The sequence below is a fragment of the Eumetopias jubatus genome, unplaced genomic scaffold, assembly GCF_037043125.1.
Source record: "Eumetopias jubatus isolate StellerSeaLion01/CBP00866 unplaced genomic scaffold, mEumJub1_p1.0 scaffold_6, whole genome shotgun sequence".
Taxonomy (NCBI): domain Eukaryota; kingdom Metazoa; phylum Chordata; class Mammalia; order Carnivora; family Otariidae; genus Eumetopias; species Eumetopias jubatus.
The window spans coordinates 141,036,988-141,053,284 of NW_028274812.1; the positions used below are offsets into that span (position 1 = coordinate 141,036,988).

Genomic DNA, 16,297 nt, shown 5'->3' on the forward strand with positions numbered 1-16,297 from the left:
GACCTGATGAGTGAATGAATACAAGAGTGAAAATTCAAGAGCCCAAATTTCAGAAATGATTTTTGTCAAGTTTAAGATTTCTTGGATGCATTCCAGTGGAGGTGTTACTGGGTGAGTTGAGTAGTGAGCTCCCGTGGTTGTCTGATATGCAAGTATAAATTTGGGTATTGTCTCTCAGCATAATGGTGGTATTCTAGACCAGTGGGATGGTTGGGAACATCTAGAGCACAGCTGAGAAGAGAACCAAGGCCTTGGTCCTCGGGAGCTCTGTTTTGTGGAGAGCAGGGGGTGGATAGAGTAGAGAGGCCGGGGGTTAAGAGGAGGGAAGGAGGGTCATGCCGTTGACCCCAACCGGAAAGGGTGTGGCGTGGTGTCGCGCACCTGCTGTATCCAGCGTGGGCACCCGTTCCCTTGGTGAAAGTGGTTTCAGAGGAAGGGGGAGCGCTTGAGGGGCTTCACCAAAATGAAGTGGTGGGAGAGTGAACGGGAGGTGACGGAAGGTGGGCACAAAGCGACCGTTCTTTCAGATGTTTGACTTACCAAGGGAATAAAGAAATGGGAAGATAGCAGGAAGCTTAAGACAAGCTAGGTTTTTACAATTGCTTTTGTGTTTTGTTTTGAAAAGACTTTATTTTTGAATAGGTTCAAAAATAAAAAATTATACAAGGAAGGAGGTCTTCCTTTTACCTTATCTCCCGTAAGAAAATCCGGTTTCTGCTTCCTCCTCCCAGCTCCAGCCATGCTGTTTATTTCTGATACACATCCTGACACTTTTAATGCAAATAAATGCAAATGTGATGATGTATTCTGGATCTCCTCCTTTGGCCCCAGGGGTAGCCTACTGTATGTGTTTTGTAGCATCTTTTCTTTGGGTAGCTGCCCTGGTGACCTCTCTGTATTAGGATTTAGAGGTTATTCATTCTGTTTCTTCTTTTGTGGGCATGTTTATCTCAATCTTGGTTCCGAACGTACTGAAACGTCTTCCTTCAGTCACCTTGTGCTATTGAAAATAATGTTGCAGGGTGCCTGGGTGGCTCAGTTGGTTAAGCAACTGCCTTCGGCTCGGGCCATGATCCTGGAGTCCCGGGATCGAGTCCCACGTCAGGCTCCCTGCTCAGCGGGGAGTCTGCTTCTCCCTCTGACCCTCCTCCCTCTCATGCTCTCTGTCTCTCATTCTCTCTCTCGCAAATAAATAAAATCTTAAAAAAAAAAAATAATGCTGCAGTGAATGACCTTGCTCAGTGCAAGTATGTTTGTAACTAGGCTAAATCCTTAGAGGTAGGACTTCTTGGTCAGAGGATACACAGTTGCCATTTCGGGAGGGCATAGGTGCTGTTGTAGTTGCCTACTTCCTCACAGCTGTACCAGCGCAGTGGGTTAACAAGCTTTTGGGGTTTTGACACTCTAGTAAGTGAAACATGGTACAGTTGTGTTGTTTTTTTTCTCCCCCTTCGTGAAGTTTTAATTTTCACTTATTTTAAGAATGGGATTGACCATCTTTTTGTACGTCAGGAGCCACATGTGTTTCTTATTTGTGTGAACTCCGAGGTTCATATTCTCTGCCCATTTTTTTTTTTCTTTTAGATTTTGGTCTTCTTAATTTTTACTCATTATTAGGCCTGAGGGCCTAAAAGCTCTGTGTGGCAGGAACGGCAGCATGCAGGATGGGCATGACAGGCTGGGGTTTTGGAGAGAGTGGTGGTGACCAGATTGTGAAGTGCCCTTACGAGTCCATTTGGTTTGTATATTGGCTCCTAGTTTAAAAACCTATTTAACATGTAGAAATAGGTATCCTGTTAGGGATTCCTCAGATGGAGTGACTTCTGAGCTAATTATGTGTCAGGATCAACAGAGCAATTTAATTTGGAATGAGGATGGGGAATATTAGCAGTGTTCTTTTCCACATAGTAAGTAAAAGGTCTGTCTTGCACTCGGAGTTTGATTATGTCCAGCCCTACTTAGCTATGTAATTAATTTTCAATAGTTATTGGTAGACCTTGCCAGCCATTATTTCTCATTTAAAGGAAAAAAAAATGTTCTTTCCCTTCATAAACTAAACAGAGTTCAGGCTGACCCTTGGCTTCATATTATTTCTGTGAAGCACTCAGCAGGACTGTTTTCAAAGAACAAACTTATTATACAAGTAAAATCTGTGGGAATAAGTGCTTCACCGTAGGAGCGCCTATATGCTGCCTCACTCAAACAGACCGAACAGTCACCAGCCCCCGACGGTGGGGCGTCGGTTCTTGCCCTGAGTGTTTCAGACGGGGCACTGGAGATAGGCCTCTCTTTCTTTCGTTTCTCCTCCCTCCTCCCTCCTCCCCTCCTCCCCTCCTCCTCCCTCCTCTTCCTTCTCATTTTATTCTTCCCAGCCTCCTACTCCAACCGTAGCTAGCTAAAGGCAGAGTACTTTCTCATGGACATAGTTTTTAAAGCTTTTATTTATTTATCCGAGGGAGAGAGCACAGGAGTTCGGGGTGGGGGAAGGGAAGGAGGGACAGCGGGAGAGGGAGCCCGACGCGGGGCTCGATCCCAGGACGCCGGGATCACGACCCGAGCCGAAGGCAGACGCTTAACGGCTGAGCCGCCCAGGCGCCCCTCATGCATCATTTTAGTTGCTTTTGTAAAACAGATTTTGATAACATGGTTCCTCCATTCTGCGCGTTACACATTTGCTGTGGAGAACAACGAAAGGGATGCAGAAGGAAAAAATTAACCCATTGACCAGAACTTTTATTTTGCCTTTTATTGGTTTTAAGAAATTATTTTTAAACATGTGCCTTAATGGTGTTTTGAAATTCTCTTACTAGAGCATACTGTGTTCTCTGACTTTGTAGTAGGCATCCAATGATTTGTATCACATAAATAAACTCCCTGGGCATGATTAAGCACAATGGACATTTAAACTGTTTGGACTTGTCTTCCTGGTAAGGAGACTCCCTCAAAATGCTTGTGAGGTTTAAAACAATCAGCGTTTTTCCTCTTCATTTTGTTCTTAGTGATTTTTTTTTTTTTTTTTTTTTTTTGGTATCACCTTGCTTAACTGCCTTACTTAAACCCCCGAATGGGCTCCTCTCCCTGTTGTATGCTGCTCCTCTAGGTGACTTTGCAATGGAACAGTTGTGTAAGATAAATGTTGTGCTCTGAGTAGTGTTGGTATGAACCATGGCCATCTCTTCTGTAATGTGGCCATTATGTGCAAGCCTGCAGGGTGAAGGGAAGATTGGTTGCTGTCAGAGTCAGCCGGTACTTTAGAGTAATGATCCTGTGCTCATTATTAATTCTCTCTTTATTTGCATGTCTCCCACGGATTATAGAAGGCCAAGAGCTGACATGTTCAAGATCTTGGAAATTTTGGAAATAGCCAAACAGTTCCTTTTGAAGCCTGATTATTAGTTGTCTTAGCAATACCATGAGGCAACCTCAAGGCCATGTAATACTTCTTTATTTTGTTTTTAGATACGGTCTATATTATTTTTGATCAGGAGGCAAAGAGCCACTAATGAGACATTCTAATTTCCTTAAGTTTATAGTCTCTGGAGTCAGTTTGTCTGGATTTCTAATCCTGGGCACCCCCCCGCCCCCCGCCCCTTGCTGTGTGATTTTAGGCAAGTTACTTTTCCTTTCTAAGTCTTAGATTCCCTGTCTAAAATTAGAGTAAAAACGAACTTACCTCAAATTGGGAAGATTAAGTGGGGAAAAAAGTAAATATGATATGCTTGGCTCATTGCTGGGTGCATGATATGTACTCAGTGATGCTAGCTATTATCATTATTGCTAATCAGGTTTGTATTACTTTAGATTTAAAGGCAATTTTTCTTGTGTATATAAAGAAATAATTTGGAAAGTAATACATTTTGATTAAAACAAATGGTAGTTTGTTTTTCTCTCCTCACACTCAAAGTAGGTGGTGTGCCAATGACCATCATTTTCTTGGTTCAGTGAGTACAAAAGCTTTTAGCAGTGGGGAAAGAAGTCCCTCAGAAAATGTATATCAGGTCACTGTTTTCATGATGGATCTCAGCAGGGAAATAGCTTTTTATATTCTCACCTTAAAATGAAAGAACACTATTGATTCTAAGCTCTCTGGAAAAGGAAACTTAAAAAAAATTAAAAAGGTTTGGTCAAAAGCAATACATACTTTAAGAAATTCAAGCAATACAGATGGATATAAATGAAATATTAACATGCCCCTTCTCAGGATTACACTTTATCCAGTTATAAAAGTAATGCGCATGCAAGTTTGAAGAGAGAAAAAAGAAAGAATATAAAAGGGGCACATGAACAGCTCAGCCTTCATCTGACTCCCAAGGGCAAACACCTCAGTGTCCCATGTATATGCTTCCAGAAGTTTTCTTTACTTAGAATGGAATTTCCCTTTGTAAAAAACGAATACAAGATCTCCTGTCTTTACCTTGCTTTCATTTACCTGATGATTTAACAATGATTATTATAAATCAGCATTTACAGATTTATCTTGCTTTTTAGACAGCTCAGTGGTATTTTAGCAGTAGTCTCATAATTTATTTAAATGTTTTCCATATAATGGATATGTAGGCTTTCTGGATTTTTTGCTTTGTCAGTAACGTTCACTGAGATTTTAAAAATTGGTCATTGGTCTCTGTATATGTGTATGCCTATATGTGTGTCTATAAATATGCATGTGTGTGGTACAAGTAGCTCTACAAGTAGGTGTTAGAGAAATTCTGATGCACATTTAAATTTTTGAGAGCTGTTTCCATATTGGCATTCCAAAGTGTTTCATGAGTGTAGACTGCCATCAGCAAAGTTACCAGTTTCTCCATTCCTTTACTAGCACTAGATAATATCATACCTTTTAATATTTTCCAATGTGATATGAGAATATAAGATTTTATTTCATTTTGCATTTAAAAAATTGAGTGAGATCAGTGTATATCAGGATCAATTCCTAACAGATCAGAGATCTACATGTAAAACCATATGTGTATTAGGAGAAAACATTGGTAAACTCCTAGTAATCTGGGTATAGAGGAAACTTGCTAATTATGACTCAAAATCCAGAAGCAGTAAGAGAAGACGTTGATGAATTTGATATCCTAGAACTAAAAATATATGAAGAAAGTCTATAAAAAATGTAAAATGACAAACTGGAAAAAAAATGTAATCTATCATAGACAAAGAATTAATATTCCCTGTGTGTGTGTGTGTGTGTGTGTGTGTGTGTGTATTTGTGTTTATTAGTAATTAAAACTTGAGATAAAAATGACTGTTTGACCCGAGGGGGGAAAAACGGGCAAAAGATGTGAACAAATGGAAAACATTAAAAAAAATTGCAAGTAACCCTTAAATATATGAAACAATGTTCAACTCATTCATAATAAGAGACGTGCGTATTAAAACTTCCCTGGATCCAGTTTCTGAGCAGATTGGCTTAAGTGCAGAGATTCGATAACTCCACGGGCAGTCTCGGGCATTGCTCACAGAAGTGCAGGGTGGTACACCCTTTTAGAGAGGGATTTGAGAGGGTAACGGAATGACATATGACAATCCGACCTTTTTGGACTTGATTCCAAAGGTAATCTTGGAGAAATACAAAATGATGTATGCACAGGACTATGCATTATAGCACTGCTTGTCATAGTGGAAGCCTGAAAAGAGTCCAGTCTTGGTGCCCAGATGCCATCTGGCTGGTCCAAAGTTTGTTCCCTTCCAGATCAGTCCTGGTGTCCCAGCTGTGACACTGGCAGTATTTGGCTGGCATGCAGATGATTTTCGGCTGCATATCGGGGGTTATCTGTGCTGGAGGCCGCATCCAAGAAAGGTAGAAATCTTTCTGGGATCCTCTTCAGGCCTCCAAGCCGGGTGTCTTCTGACTGCCTCTCCCTTGCTTGGTTCATTCTAGCCCCTCTGCCTTGTGCTTCTTTCTTAACTGCTCTTCTCTGACTTAACTGCTTCTCTTCCAGTGTCAGGAGAACCTGACATGAGTGCTCTGATTAAAGCAAGACCATAAGGTGTTAACTTTCTCTTTGCAGATATTTAATCTGATAGCCAAGTCATCCACCAATGGTAGTATGCTTGAACGTTTATTTAATTTTGGGTGATGGGGTCCTGGAAAGGCAGGTCTTGTGGCATTTCTTGATTGTTCTAGATGCTAGACATGCTAAACTAGCTTATTCCTGTTTCAGATGCCATTCACTCCTACCTTGTTAATGTTAATATTTGAGGTTGGGATGTACCTTAAAATTGATAAGAACGTGATGCAGTTTTCCACCCCGTCTTGAAGAGCTCTTACTAAGTCGATAGTGTTTCTGATAGGTGTTGGCATCTTAAAACCAAGAAAATGTGTTTGTAGGGGGACAAAACAATAAAGAGCCTGCCTTCTTTATTGGCAAATAGCCATATGCAGTTCCTCCTCTCTCCCCTTGCGTAGTGTTTGCTTTCTGTGTTACTTAGTAAAACAGGGCCTGTGAGTGATTGTGGGTTGGCACAGAGATGCAGATATCATTCTTGAACTTTTAGCATGTAACTTAATTGTTTATTCCTTTTTCGAATACTTTTTCCTCTGGATTTCTGTAACACCATGTTTTCTAATTTTTTTATCCTCTTTTTGTACTGCTCTTTTTCAGTATCCTTTCCCTATCTCACCTTCTCTTCTAGATCTTTGAATGTCCCAGTGTCTGTCTGCTGCTGCTTTCTCGGTCCGATTTTTTTCCCCCTGTAATCCCTCGTTAGGTGAGCTCATCCATTTCCATATATTCAGATGTCTTCTGTAGGCTTTTGATCCTCCCATTTGTTTATCCGGCCTGAAAGAATCCCCTGAGCTTTGGTTTATTTTATACCAGTAGCCAATCAGTATTTCTAGTTGGGTGTTTGATAGGGATCTCAGACAAAGCGTGCACCCCCCCCCCCAAAGCCCTGTTGATTCTCTTGTCCCCAAATCTGTTTCTTTCCAAACCTTTCTCGTTTCAGTAAACAGCACCATAAACAAACCGAGGCTCAGGCCCAGACTCCTTCCGTGTGCTTCCTACTAACTCCTTCTTGCACCGTTCCTATCTAATCTATCGGGGAATTCTCTGGATTCTGCCTCCAAAATAGGCCCCCATTTGCCTTCTTGCTTTTGCCATCGCTCTGACCCCCTTGCAGCTCACCATGCTCTTTCCCATATTCCTCCTTAGACCGATGTGTCAGCTTCCAGCTGGTTTTCTTCTCTTTACTTTTTCCCCATCTCTAGTCTTCATGGCACTTCTAGAATGAGCTTTCCGAAGTAGAAATTAGCTGTTTGAAACCCAATGGTGACTTCCTGTAATTTTTACAATACAGTGTGAAGTTCTTAACTTGCCAAATACTCTGGTTGCTGCCTGCCTCTCCCACCTTTCTATCCCCACTTGCCCTGTGTCTAGTCTCTCTGGTCCTAGAACACGACAAGCTCGCTCTTACTTCATGGCCTTTGTACTTGCTGTTTTTCTCTTGAAATGCTCTTTCTTCTGGTCTTTGCATGGTCTTTTATTACTGGAGTCTCAACTCAGATTTGAACTACTGAGTGAGACCTATTTTGACCTAATTATTCTTTGTCCATTACTCTCTCGTATCATCTTAATAGCATTGACCAGTACCTGAAATTACCTTGTTTTCTGTGGTTTGTTTTTATCAGACTTCCTCCTGAAGACTTAAACTACCTTGAGGGCAGGAACTCTTTCCTCAGCCATATCCCCTGTGCCTGGAATAGAGAGCTTGGTGTATGGTAAATCCTCATTGTGTTATGGTGGTTTACTGCCTGATTTATGCTTATAAATAGTATGTTTTGACAATATTAAGTAAGATGTACCAACACAAAACTGAGTTTGGAAATAATTGGTAAGAAACTCTTGTGTTCATTGGAAGGGACATTTATCTTCTGAGGGGTAGTCAAAAAGTTGTGTGATTTTGTAGGCATTTTGGTATATTCATTGGATTCCTATTGATTGCAGTTAGATCACCAAGCATAGTATTCACTTTATTTTGAAAGTCTGTACATTCCAACATGGACAGCATTTCAGACAAAGTAGAATGATTTGCCTTATTTATTGCTGGAGTTCTCCTTGAGAGGGCTTTTGTTGTAGTATGTATGGTAAGCACTGTCTTCACCCTGAGCAGTGGCTGGATTGAGTAGAAGAATGTGCCAGGACACAAAGCTGGCATCTGGCACAGATCGTTCTGTCTTTAGGTTTTGTGTTTTTTTTTTTTAATTTTAATTTTTTAACTATTTTTATTTTAGAGAGAGAGAGAGAGAGCACATACACGTGTGTGCAGGGAGAGGGGCAGAGGGGGAGAGAGCATCTCAAGCAGATTCTGTGCTGAGCATGGAGCCCGACGTGGGCTCGGTATCACGACCCTAAGATCACGACCTGAGCCAAAACCAAGAGTTGGCCACTTAACTGACTGAGCTATCCAGGCACTCCTATCTGTCTGTCTGTCTATTTATCTATCTATCTATCCATCTATCTATCATCTATCTATCTATCTATCATCTATCTATCCATCCATCTCTCTATCTATCCATCTGTGTATCTCTTTTGAGATTTTATTTATTTGTCAGAGAGAGACACAGCGAGAGAGGGAGCACAAGCAGGGGGAGTGGGAGAGGGAGAAGCAGGCTTCCCGCGGAGCAGGGAGCCCGATGTGGGGCTCGATCCCAGGACCCTGGGATCATGACCTGAGCTGAAGGCAGATGCTTAACAGCTGAGCCCCCCAGATGCCCCCCTATTTGTTTATTTTAAATAAATGCCAAGTCTTTATTTTTTTTATCATTTTTTTTATCAGACATCCATGACTTTTTCTTATCTGTGCAATACATTGCTCATAGTTTAATTTTGTCTTTCAAAATTCAGCATTCACTCAGTACATGTTTAATGGATATCTACCAGGTACCAGGTGCCATATGTAGTAAGTGCTGGGCATACAACTGTGAGGAAGATAAAGTCTCATCCCTAAGTATTTGTTTACCTTGTTTAGTGTGCCAGGGTATTTGAACGTTTATTCTGTGCCCATCAGTGTTTTAGGCCCTGGACGTTCAGAGGGCATCAGATAAAAATGTTGTCTTCAGTATCTCTTAAATAGTAATAAAGACAGGTTGGAAAAAGGAATTATTTTAATACAGAAGGTAAAGTGCTAGAATGGTCTGTTCCCAGTCTGCCATGGAGGCAGCTTCAGACCTCAGGCTGCAGCTGAAGGGTAAGTGGGAGTGAGCCAGGTGGACAGGAAACAAAGGTACTCTAGCCGGCTAGCGTAGTGCAGGCCTTGGGGGTTCCAGGTGGTCTGGTGTGGCTGGAGGGACAGCTGAATGTAGGGAGAGATCAGTACTGAAGTGGGGGAGGGAGCCGGGTCTGGAAAGGCCTCAAATACCACTGGAAATCATCAGAAGATTGATACTGGAGGAACGTCTTCGGGTGGCATTGCGGAGAATGATTGGGAGGGAACTAAGGGAGGTGTGTAAGTAGCCATCATTTCTGAGTTTGAGCAGGGAAGTGACGTGACCAGATTTCTTAAGTGAACGATCACTCTGGCTTTTGGGAGGGCAAATAGCCCATGGGGTGTGGGCGGGGGATAGGGAGGGAACGACTGAGGCCCGTTAGGAGGGATAAATAGTAATAGGCACTGTCCCTTTAATCGATCCAAGAATTTTTTGTTCTTGTCTCTATAAAAATATTTCATCGTTTTTACCACCAAATGTTTGGGAAAAAATTTTTTTGCCAATTTGCCGGAAGCTTTGATGGGCTCACATCCGTTTGGCATAATGCTCTCACTTGAGGTTCCCTTCCCACGTGGAGAGTGTGCACACAGACATGTGTGTGTCCTCCTGCTTCCTCATGTCACTGCACCTTAGCCTCTTACTGCGTTAGTGTATGTGCAGGGTGCTGCAGTTTTCAGTTTTGGTTTTCCTTCATTGTGGTAGTCCTGGTTTAATGAGTGTGTCCCGTTGGGTGACAAGGTAGTTGGAATAGCAGTAAACACTTCAGTCATTTACAAATTCCTTTTGTAAACTGGATGCGTTTGGGTTACTGGTTGCATTCCCAGTGAGTTTATCACAGTATGGTCGTCCCTCTCCCTTATCTGCGGTGTCAGTTACCCGCCGTCCGCCAGAGCCCAGAAGCAGATGGCCCTCCCTGGGACGTAATTTTCAAGGTCAAGTAGTAGCCTACTGCTGCGTCCCAGGGCCTGTGTGTTTCCTCACCTCATCTCCTCACGTAGGCATTTTATCGTCTCACCTCATCCCAAGAAGAGCGGTGAGCGTAGTACAGAGAGAGACCTGTTCACATAAGTTTTTTTTACAGTATGTGGTTATAATTGTTCTATTTTCTTATTAGTTATTGTTATCTTCTTACTGTGCCTAATTTATAAATGAAACTTTGTCACAGATATTGTATGTGTAGGAAAAACTATAGCATCTATCGGGTTCAGGATTATCTGGTTTCAGGCATCCACTGGGGGTCTTGGAATGTGTCCCTGCAGATGGGGGGGGGAACACATACATAACAATATTTGATCAAATTGGTGAGAGGAATGAAAGGCTCACTTTGAGGTAAATCATTAACTTTTTCAGGGAAGACAAATTATATTTTTAATAACTTCTAAGCTATAGAATATTCAGTATCTCATAATATTTATGCTGAAACATGTTGACACAGTCCAAAAGGGGGCAACGAATTTGCATATTCAGAAGGAAGATTAGGCCAGTTCCACTTTACTTTTTGGAAGTTTTAAAATATTCTCAAGTATTGAAAATAAAGGAAGAAAATACTTATTTTCTTTATATTTTAAATGAAAAGATACAGTGCAGGTTATAAATATTTATATTTATTGCTCACGCATATTTCCATATGCTATTTAGCAGTTACCGCTTGTCATGCAGTTATGGGTTTACTTCACTGCCCACTGCCTCTGTCTATGTCAGCGTGAGCTCGTGGGTACTTTGGAATGATTGAATGTGAGACTGAAGTTTCTTTTTTACATTTGTTTTTTTAATAGAAAATGCATCAGACGCTGATTTATGGCTCCTGAATAGTTGTACCGTAAAAAACCCAGCTGAAGACCACTTTAGAAACTCAATTAAGTAAGTGGAAGTTGCTTTTTTCTTTTTCTTTCTTTCTTTCTTTCTTTCTTTCTTTCTTTCTTTCTTTCTTTCTTTCTTTCCTTTTCTTTTCTTTTTTCTTTTCTTTTCTTTTCTTTTCTTTTCTTTTCTTTTCCTTTCTTTTCTTTCTAAGTGAACTTAAGATTTATAAGTGAACTTAAGAAGTTGAGGAAATCCACTTTTAAAAAATTCCCTAATAATATAAATATTTAGTATGTATCAAAAAGAGTAGGAGTTGGACTTATAAGATTATACTGTTTTGACTTTATCTGATAAAGAATGAAACTTTACTGTGGACTTTTTGGATAGGTGATTTGACTCTCTGTGAAGTTAGCTAATTAAAGGTGATGTGAGTATGTGTTGTATCAACCACGTCCTCTTTTCAGGGAACCCAGTCCACACTTTTTGGACTGATTTGAAACAGTCCTTACCTCTTTTCTCTCTTCCTGTCGGTTAGCAGTGTGCTTGATGCTAATAATGCCCGCCCTTCAAGGGAATCACAGTTCATGTGGGAGAAATGCATATGAATCCTTGCTTCTTACTATGTTTCCTCAGGTTCGAGTGAAAGAAGTGTCCTTTTTCACGTGTGCCCTAAACCTTCTCCCACTCACCTTCTCAGAAACCTCGCTTCATAAATTATGTCATTTTCCTGTGTTCCCAACCTCTCTTGACCCCACGGATGCCTTCTGCTGGCACCTGAAGCCTTTTCCAGGGCCCCCATTTAGCTGTTGCCCTGTTTTCCTTCTCGCCTTTCCAGCCGGACTCCTCCTCGTTTCGTGCTCAAGCTCAGCGCCCATGGCTTTTATCATGAAATACGTCAAACCAGATCTATCAAAAGTTTATGAAACTTGTACAGTTTCCATAATAATAATAAACTTAATGCTTCTGTATCTACCACTCAGCCTAAGAAACATAACATTGCCAAGACTTTAGAAACCACCATGCGTCCCTGTTTGAATCATATCCCCACGAAGTCATCTTTACCTTGATTTTCGTGCGTCGTTCCCTAACTTTTATTAGTAAGTTTATCATTTATGAAGAGTATCTCTAAACAACGTGTGGTTTAGTTTTGCCCTGTTTTGGACTTTGTTTATTGAACTTCATGCTCTGTGTGTTCTGAGGTTTGCTTCTTTTCCTCCTTAGGATTTTAGATTTATCCTTTGATGGACGTGAAATAAATGGCCATTCTTACATTTCACTGAATGAATTTGTCACCGTTTACTCATCTTACTACTGATAAGAGTTTTCCCAGCGTTTTGCTTTTATGAACACTGCTGCTGTGAATATTTTGAACGTGTTTTCTGGTGTGCATGCGCAAGAGTTATTTTAGGATATGTACCTAGGAGTTGAATTATTGGATCACAGGTGTGTGTGTGTTCAGACTTTAGTAATGCCAGCCTCTTTTTCCTGAATGGGGCGTACCAGTGTTCACTCTGAGCAGTAAGGGATGTGTGTAGTTGTTCTGCATTCTTGCCAATTCTTCATATAGTCAGATTTCTAAATTTTTGCCAATCTTGTGGTACAGATGACATCTCACTGTGGTTTTAATTTGCATTTCCATGATTCCTAATGATGTTGAGCATCTTTTTGTATGTTTATTGGCCATTTGGATTTATCATTTTTGTGAAACAGCTTTTTAAATATTTTTTCCTGTTGAGTTGTCTTTTTATTATTTGTGGGATTCTATTATATGTATTCTGTCTACTAATCTTTCCATGTTATACAGGTTGCAAACATCAGTTGCGGCTTATCTTTTCACTTTCTTTAATGGTATCTTATGATGAAGAGAAATTCTGGGTTAAAAATTTATCTTTTTCTTTTGGGTCTGTGCTCTTATTATTTAAGATGTGTTTCTTTATCTTGAAGTTAAGATACTCTCCAGTATTGTCTTCTAAATGTCTCATGGTTTTTACTTCTTACATTTAAGTTTATAATCCATCTGGAGTTAGTTTTTGTGATGTGGTACCCGGAAGGAGGTCCACTTTTATTTTATTTCCATGTAATCACTGAATTTTTTCAGTATCATTTCTTGTTTCTTAAAAATCCATTCTTTTTCCTTTTGTCTGTATATTACCCACTCTGTCATGCTGAGTGTCCCTGGATGTTTGGGTCTGTCCCTGGGCTCTTTCTGTGGTTCCATTGACCTCTTTCTTTGTTCTGGCACGATTTTACACAGTGATTAATACAGATTCATATTAAGTCAAAATATTTGTTAATATCAAGAGTGTCTTGGCTTTTCTTGGTCCTTTGTCCTTCCATATAAATTTAATATCAGGTTCCGAGTTCAACAAGGAGAATACCGTTGTGATTCTGGTTGTGATTAGAGCAAATATCTTGATGACTTTGAGGGGAGAATTGGCATCTTTCTACATTTTGTGTCTTCCAGTTCATGAATAAGGTATTTAGGTCTTCTTTGACCCTCCAGGAATGTGTAATTTCTTTGTACAGCATCTGTACATGTTTCAGATCTTTTTTCCTAATGATGCAGGCACAGCTGCATTATTCCAGTACCATTTATTATTATTGTTATTTTTAAATCTGTCCTTTCTTTTACCTGTGCAGTATTTTTTTTTTTTATTGTTATACTACCATTCAAGGTCATTTCAAAGAAATACTCCTTTTCTAGCTGTGTTTGCCCCCTTGGTCTCTCAGGATTAATTCCCGCAGCAGGTGCGAAGGATGGTTGGGCGCACGGAAGAATATAGCTCAGGTCCCATGGCAGGCAAGAGCTGTAGTAGTTGAGGAATTGTTGGCCTCGTTTCACGTGGAGGCGCTTGGATTTGGAAGGAAGGAGTCGACTTAAGGAGGAAGAATTCTTTATAGTTTTGACATTGTCAAGTATGACTCTGAGACCCCTGGCTTGAATGCAGCGGGGAATGCCCGACAGGGAGCTCACTTGGAGGGAAGACGTGTTTTGGTTTTGAACAGGCCGTTTGTTATTTGAAGTCCCAGCTAAATACTCTGATAAAATGATGATTCTATTTGATCCTTATCGAGCCCCTTCTGTGTGCTGGGCGCTGTCCGAAATGCTTTACTTCAGTTGGGTATATCACCCAGCTTAATTCTGGCAGTCTGTCACTGAGTTGTAGGTTACGGTTTTATTCTGCTTATACAGATGAAGCGTCTGTTTTCCAGAGGAAGTTCTCTAAGGCTGTTCAGTTCATAAATGGTGGAGTGGGGTCTTTAACCTAGGCAGTCCGACCAGAGTCACTGAGTTTAATGAACCCTGTTATTCCCGTGCTTCCCAGGTGAAGCCGTCAGGTAAGCAGTTATCAGAGCCCAGGACCTAAGAGATAGGGAGGTGATATTTTTTTGCACAGAAGTGATAGTTGAATGTGATGGCACCCTCAAGTCGGAAACCACAGAAGGAACAGAGAAGAGATCTTGCTGGCACCGTGGTGGGAAGCAGGGGAGGTGGACGTGATGTGGGGTGGGCACGGCGGACTTGGGTCGTGGTCAGGAGGGGGAGGAGGAGTTGTTACAGCGAGCCGAAAATGATGATTACCAGATGCTGCTCATTTCCAAAGAATGCTTTTCATTTTATGAGAAATCTCTCATGTCCCCAGGTTATCTACTCTTTCCCTCGGGGAAAGGTAAATAAGATGTAAAGATATTTTCGTGCTGGTGATACCCCCTGAGCACAGAATCCAGAGAATTTAGTTTCTGTGACTCTCAATTTTGTAATGTAGCTGATGGTTGTGCTGCTAGACTGTTTCTAAAAGTTTATTTAAAACCACAAATGTAACTTGTGTCCGTGGGTTTTGTTATCTGCATGAACCGTGTAGTGAGTGTGGTTCTCAGTAGTGATGTGGTGTTTGAATGATTAAATGAAGTCATCCCATAAGAAAACTGTCATTTGAACACTGCAGAGCTCGTGCTCGCAAGCATAGGTTCCCTTAATGCACTCTTCTGCGTGATTGAAAGAAAGTGTAAGAACAGTACACAGGTGATTAAATGTTTTTTTTTTTTAATGGTTTTCAAGGCTTTTGATAATCACAACTAGTTCTTGTTAATAGGACACCTGTGCTGGCATTTGATTTGCTTCCAGAGTAAATGTAATCCGGTGAAAGACACAATAACGGTTAACACTGAGGTGACGTGTATACCTTCAGGGACATTCAGTGATAGATTGCCTTCCCTTGCCAAGCATCTCGTTTCATTCCGATGCCTTCTTCCTTGTCCTCACCACCCCCTAGCAAAGAAAAAAATGAAGATGGATACTTCGCAAACTCTAGTGTGCCTTACGTCATGCTCCATCCTTTCCCTTCAGCCTCCTCTCTCGTGTGTTTCTTTTTAAAGATAGTGAGACGACATTGAAATTCAAGGAGCGGCTGCTGGACTGTTTCCCTTCTCCTTGTTCTGCTTCAGTTAATCCCTCACGTTCAAATTCAGTGATTCACAAAGATGAGTCTAGATCTCGCCCAAATAATGATGGCTTCACTTTGCCGCTCATTCCTGAGTGTCGTCATTTCTGATCTTCTGCTTTTGTGTCTCTTCCGGTGTATTTCTGGTATTTAATAATTGTTTGTCTTTAATTACTTATCACCTCATTTTTCTCTGTCTTGAGCCACCAGGCAGTCAACCATCTCATTTTAACAGGAATGAAGAAAGACAACTCTAAGGGATTGGCTTTCTTTTATGTGATTAAGATCATTGATATTAAGATTCGTGAATCGTTGATCTCATTGATTAAGATCCATGAATTGTATAATCCTGACAAGATAGCCATACACTGTTCCCCACCCCCCACCCCCCCACCCCCAGTGGTGGCAGCCAAACTTTACAATATATACAATATTGTGGGGAGTGTTATTTAATGTTGGTCAGAGAGAATATTGGCTTAAAGTTATTTGGAAGCCTTCATTTTATAAACTAGTGCTGATAACACAATGTTCGGCTTTAAATAATTCCCTGATCTAGGCAAAGTAATGTACCAATAGGAAAATGGCTGTCTGTATTAATCTGTAGGCTCTACTGCTCTCTTCTAGTTGATCTGATTATGAGGGTTTTTACAGTGTTTGTGCTACTAGTAATTTAGTATTCAGATTGATAAAAGAGTAGGAGTTTTAGTAGCAAAAATGGAGTTGAGTGATTTTTTTAGGGGGGAGGGGCTGCCTTTTGCACTTTGAAATCTTAAATGCTGTTGCCTTCACTAATTTTGAAAAAAGTCGCTAATGAGCCCCATATTTTGTGATGGCAGCCTGTTGG

The 16,297-nt window shown here is 40.8% G+C and overlaps 1 protein-coding gene across 1 annotated transcript in view; it reads left to right on the plus strand.

The window, feature by feature from the left end:
* Positions 1-16,297, plus strand: part of CDKAL1 (CDKAL1 threonylcarbamoyladenosine tRNA methylthiotransferase) — a 637,377-nt gene that overhangs the window by 96,104 nt on the left and 524,976 nt on the right. The window contains exon 5 of the mRNA XM_028107487.2: positions 10,987-11,071. Within this exon, the coding sequence (XP_027963288.1) occupies positions 10,987-11,071 (85 nt within the window). The remainder of the gene's footprint in view (positions 1-10,986; positions 11,072-16,297) is intronic.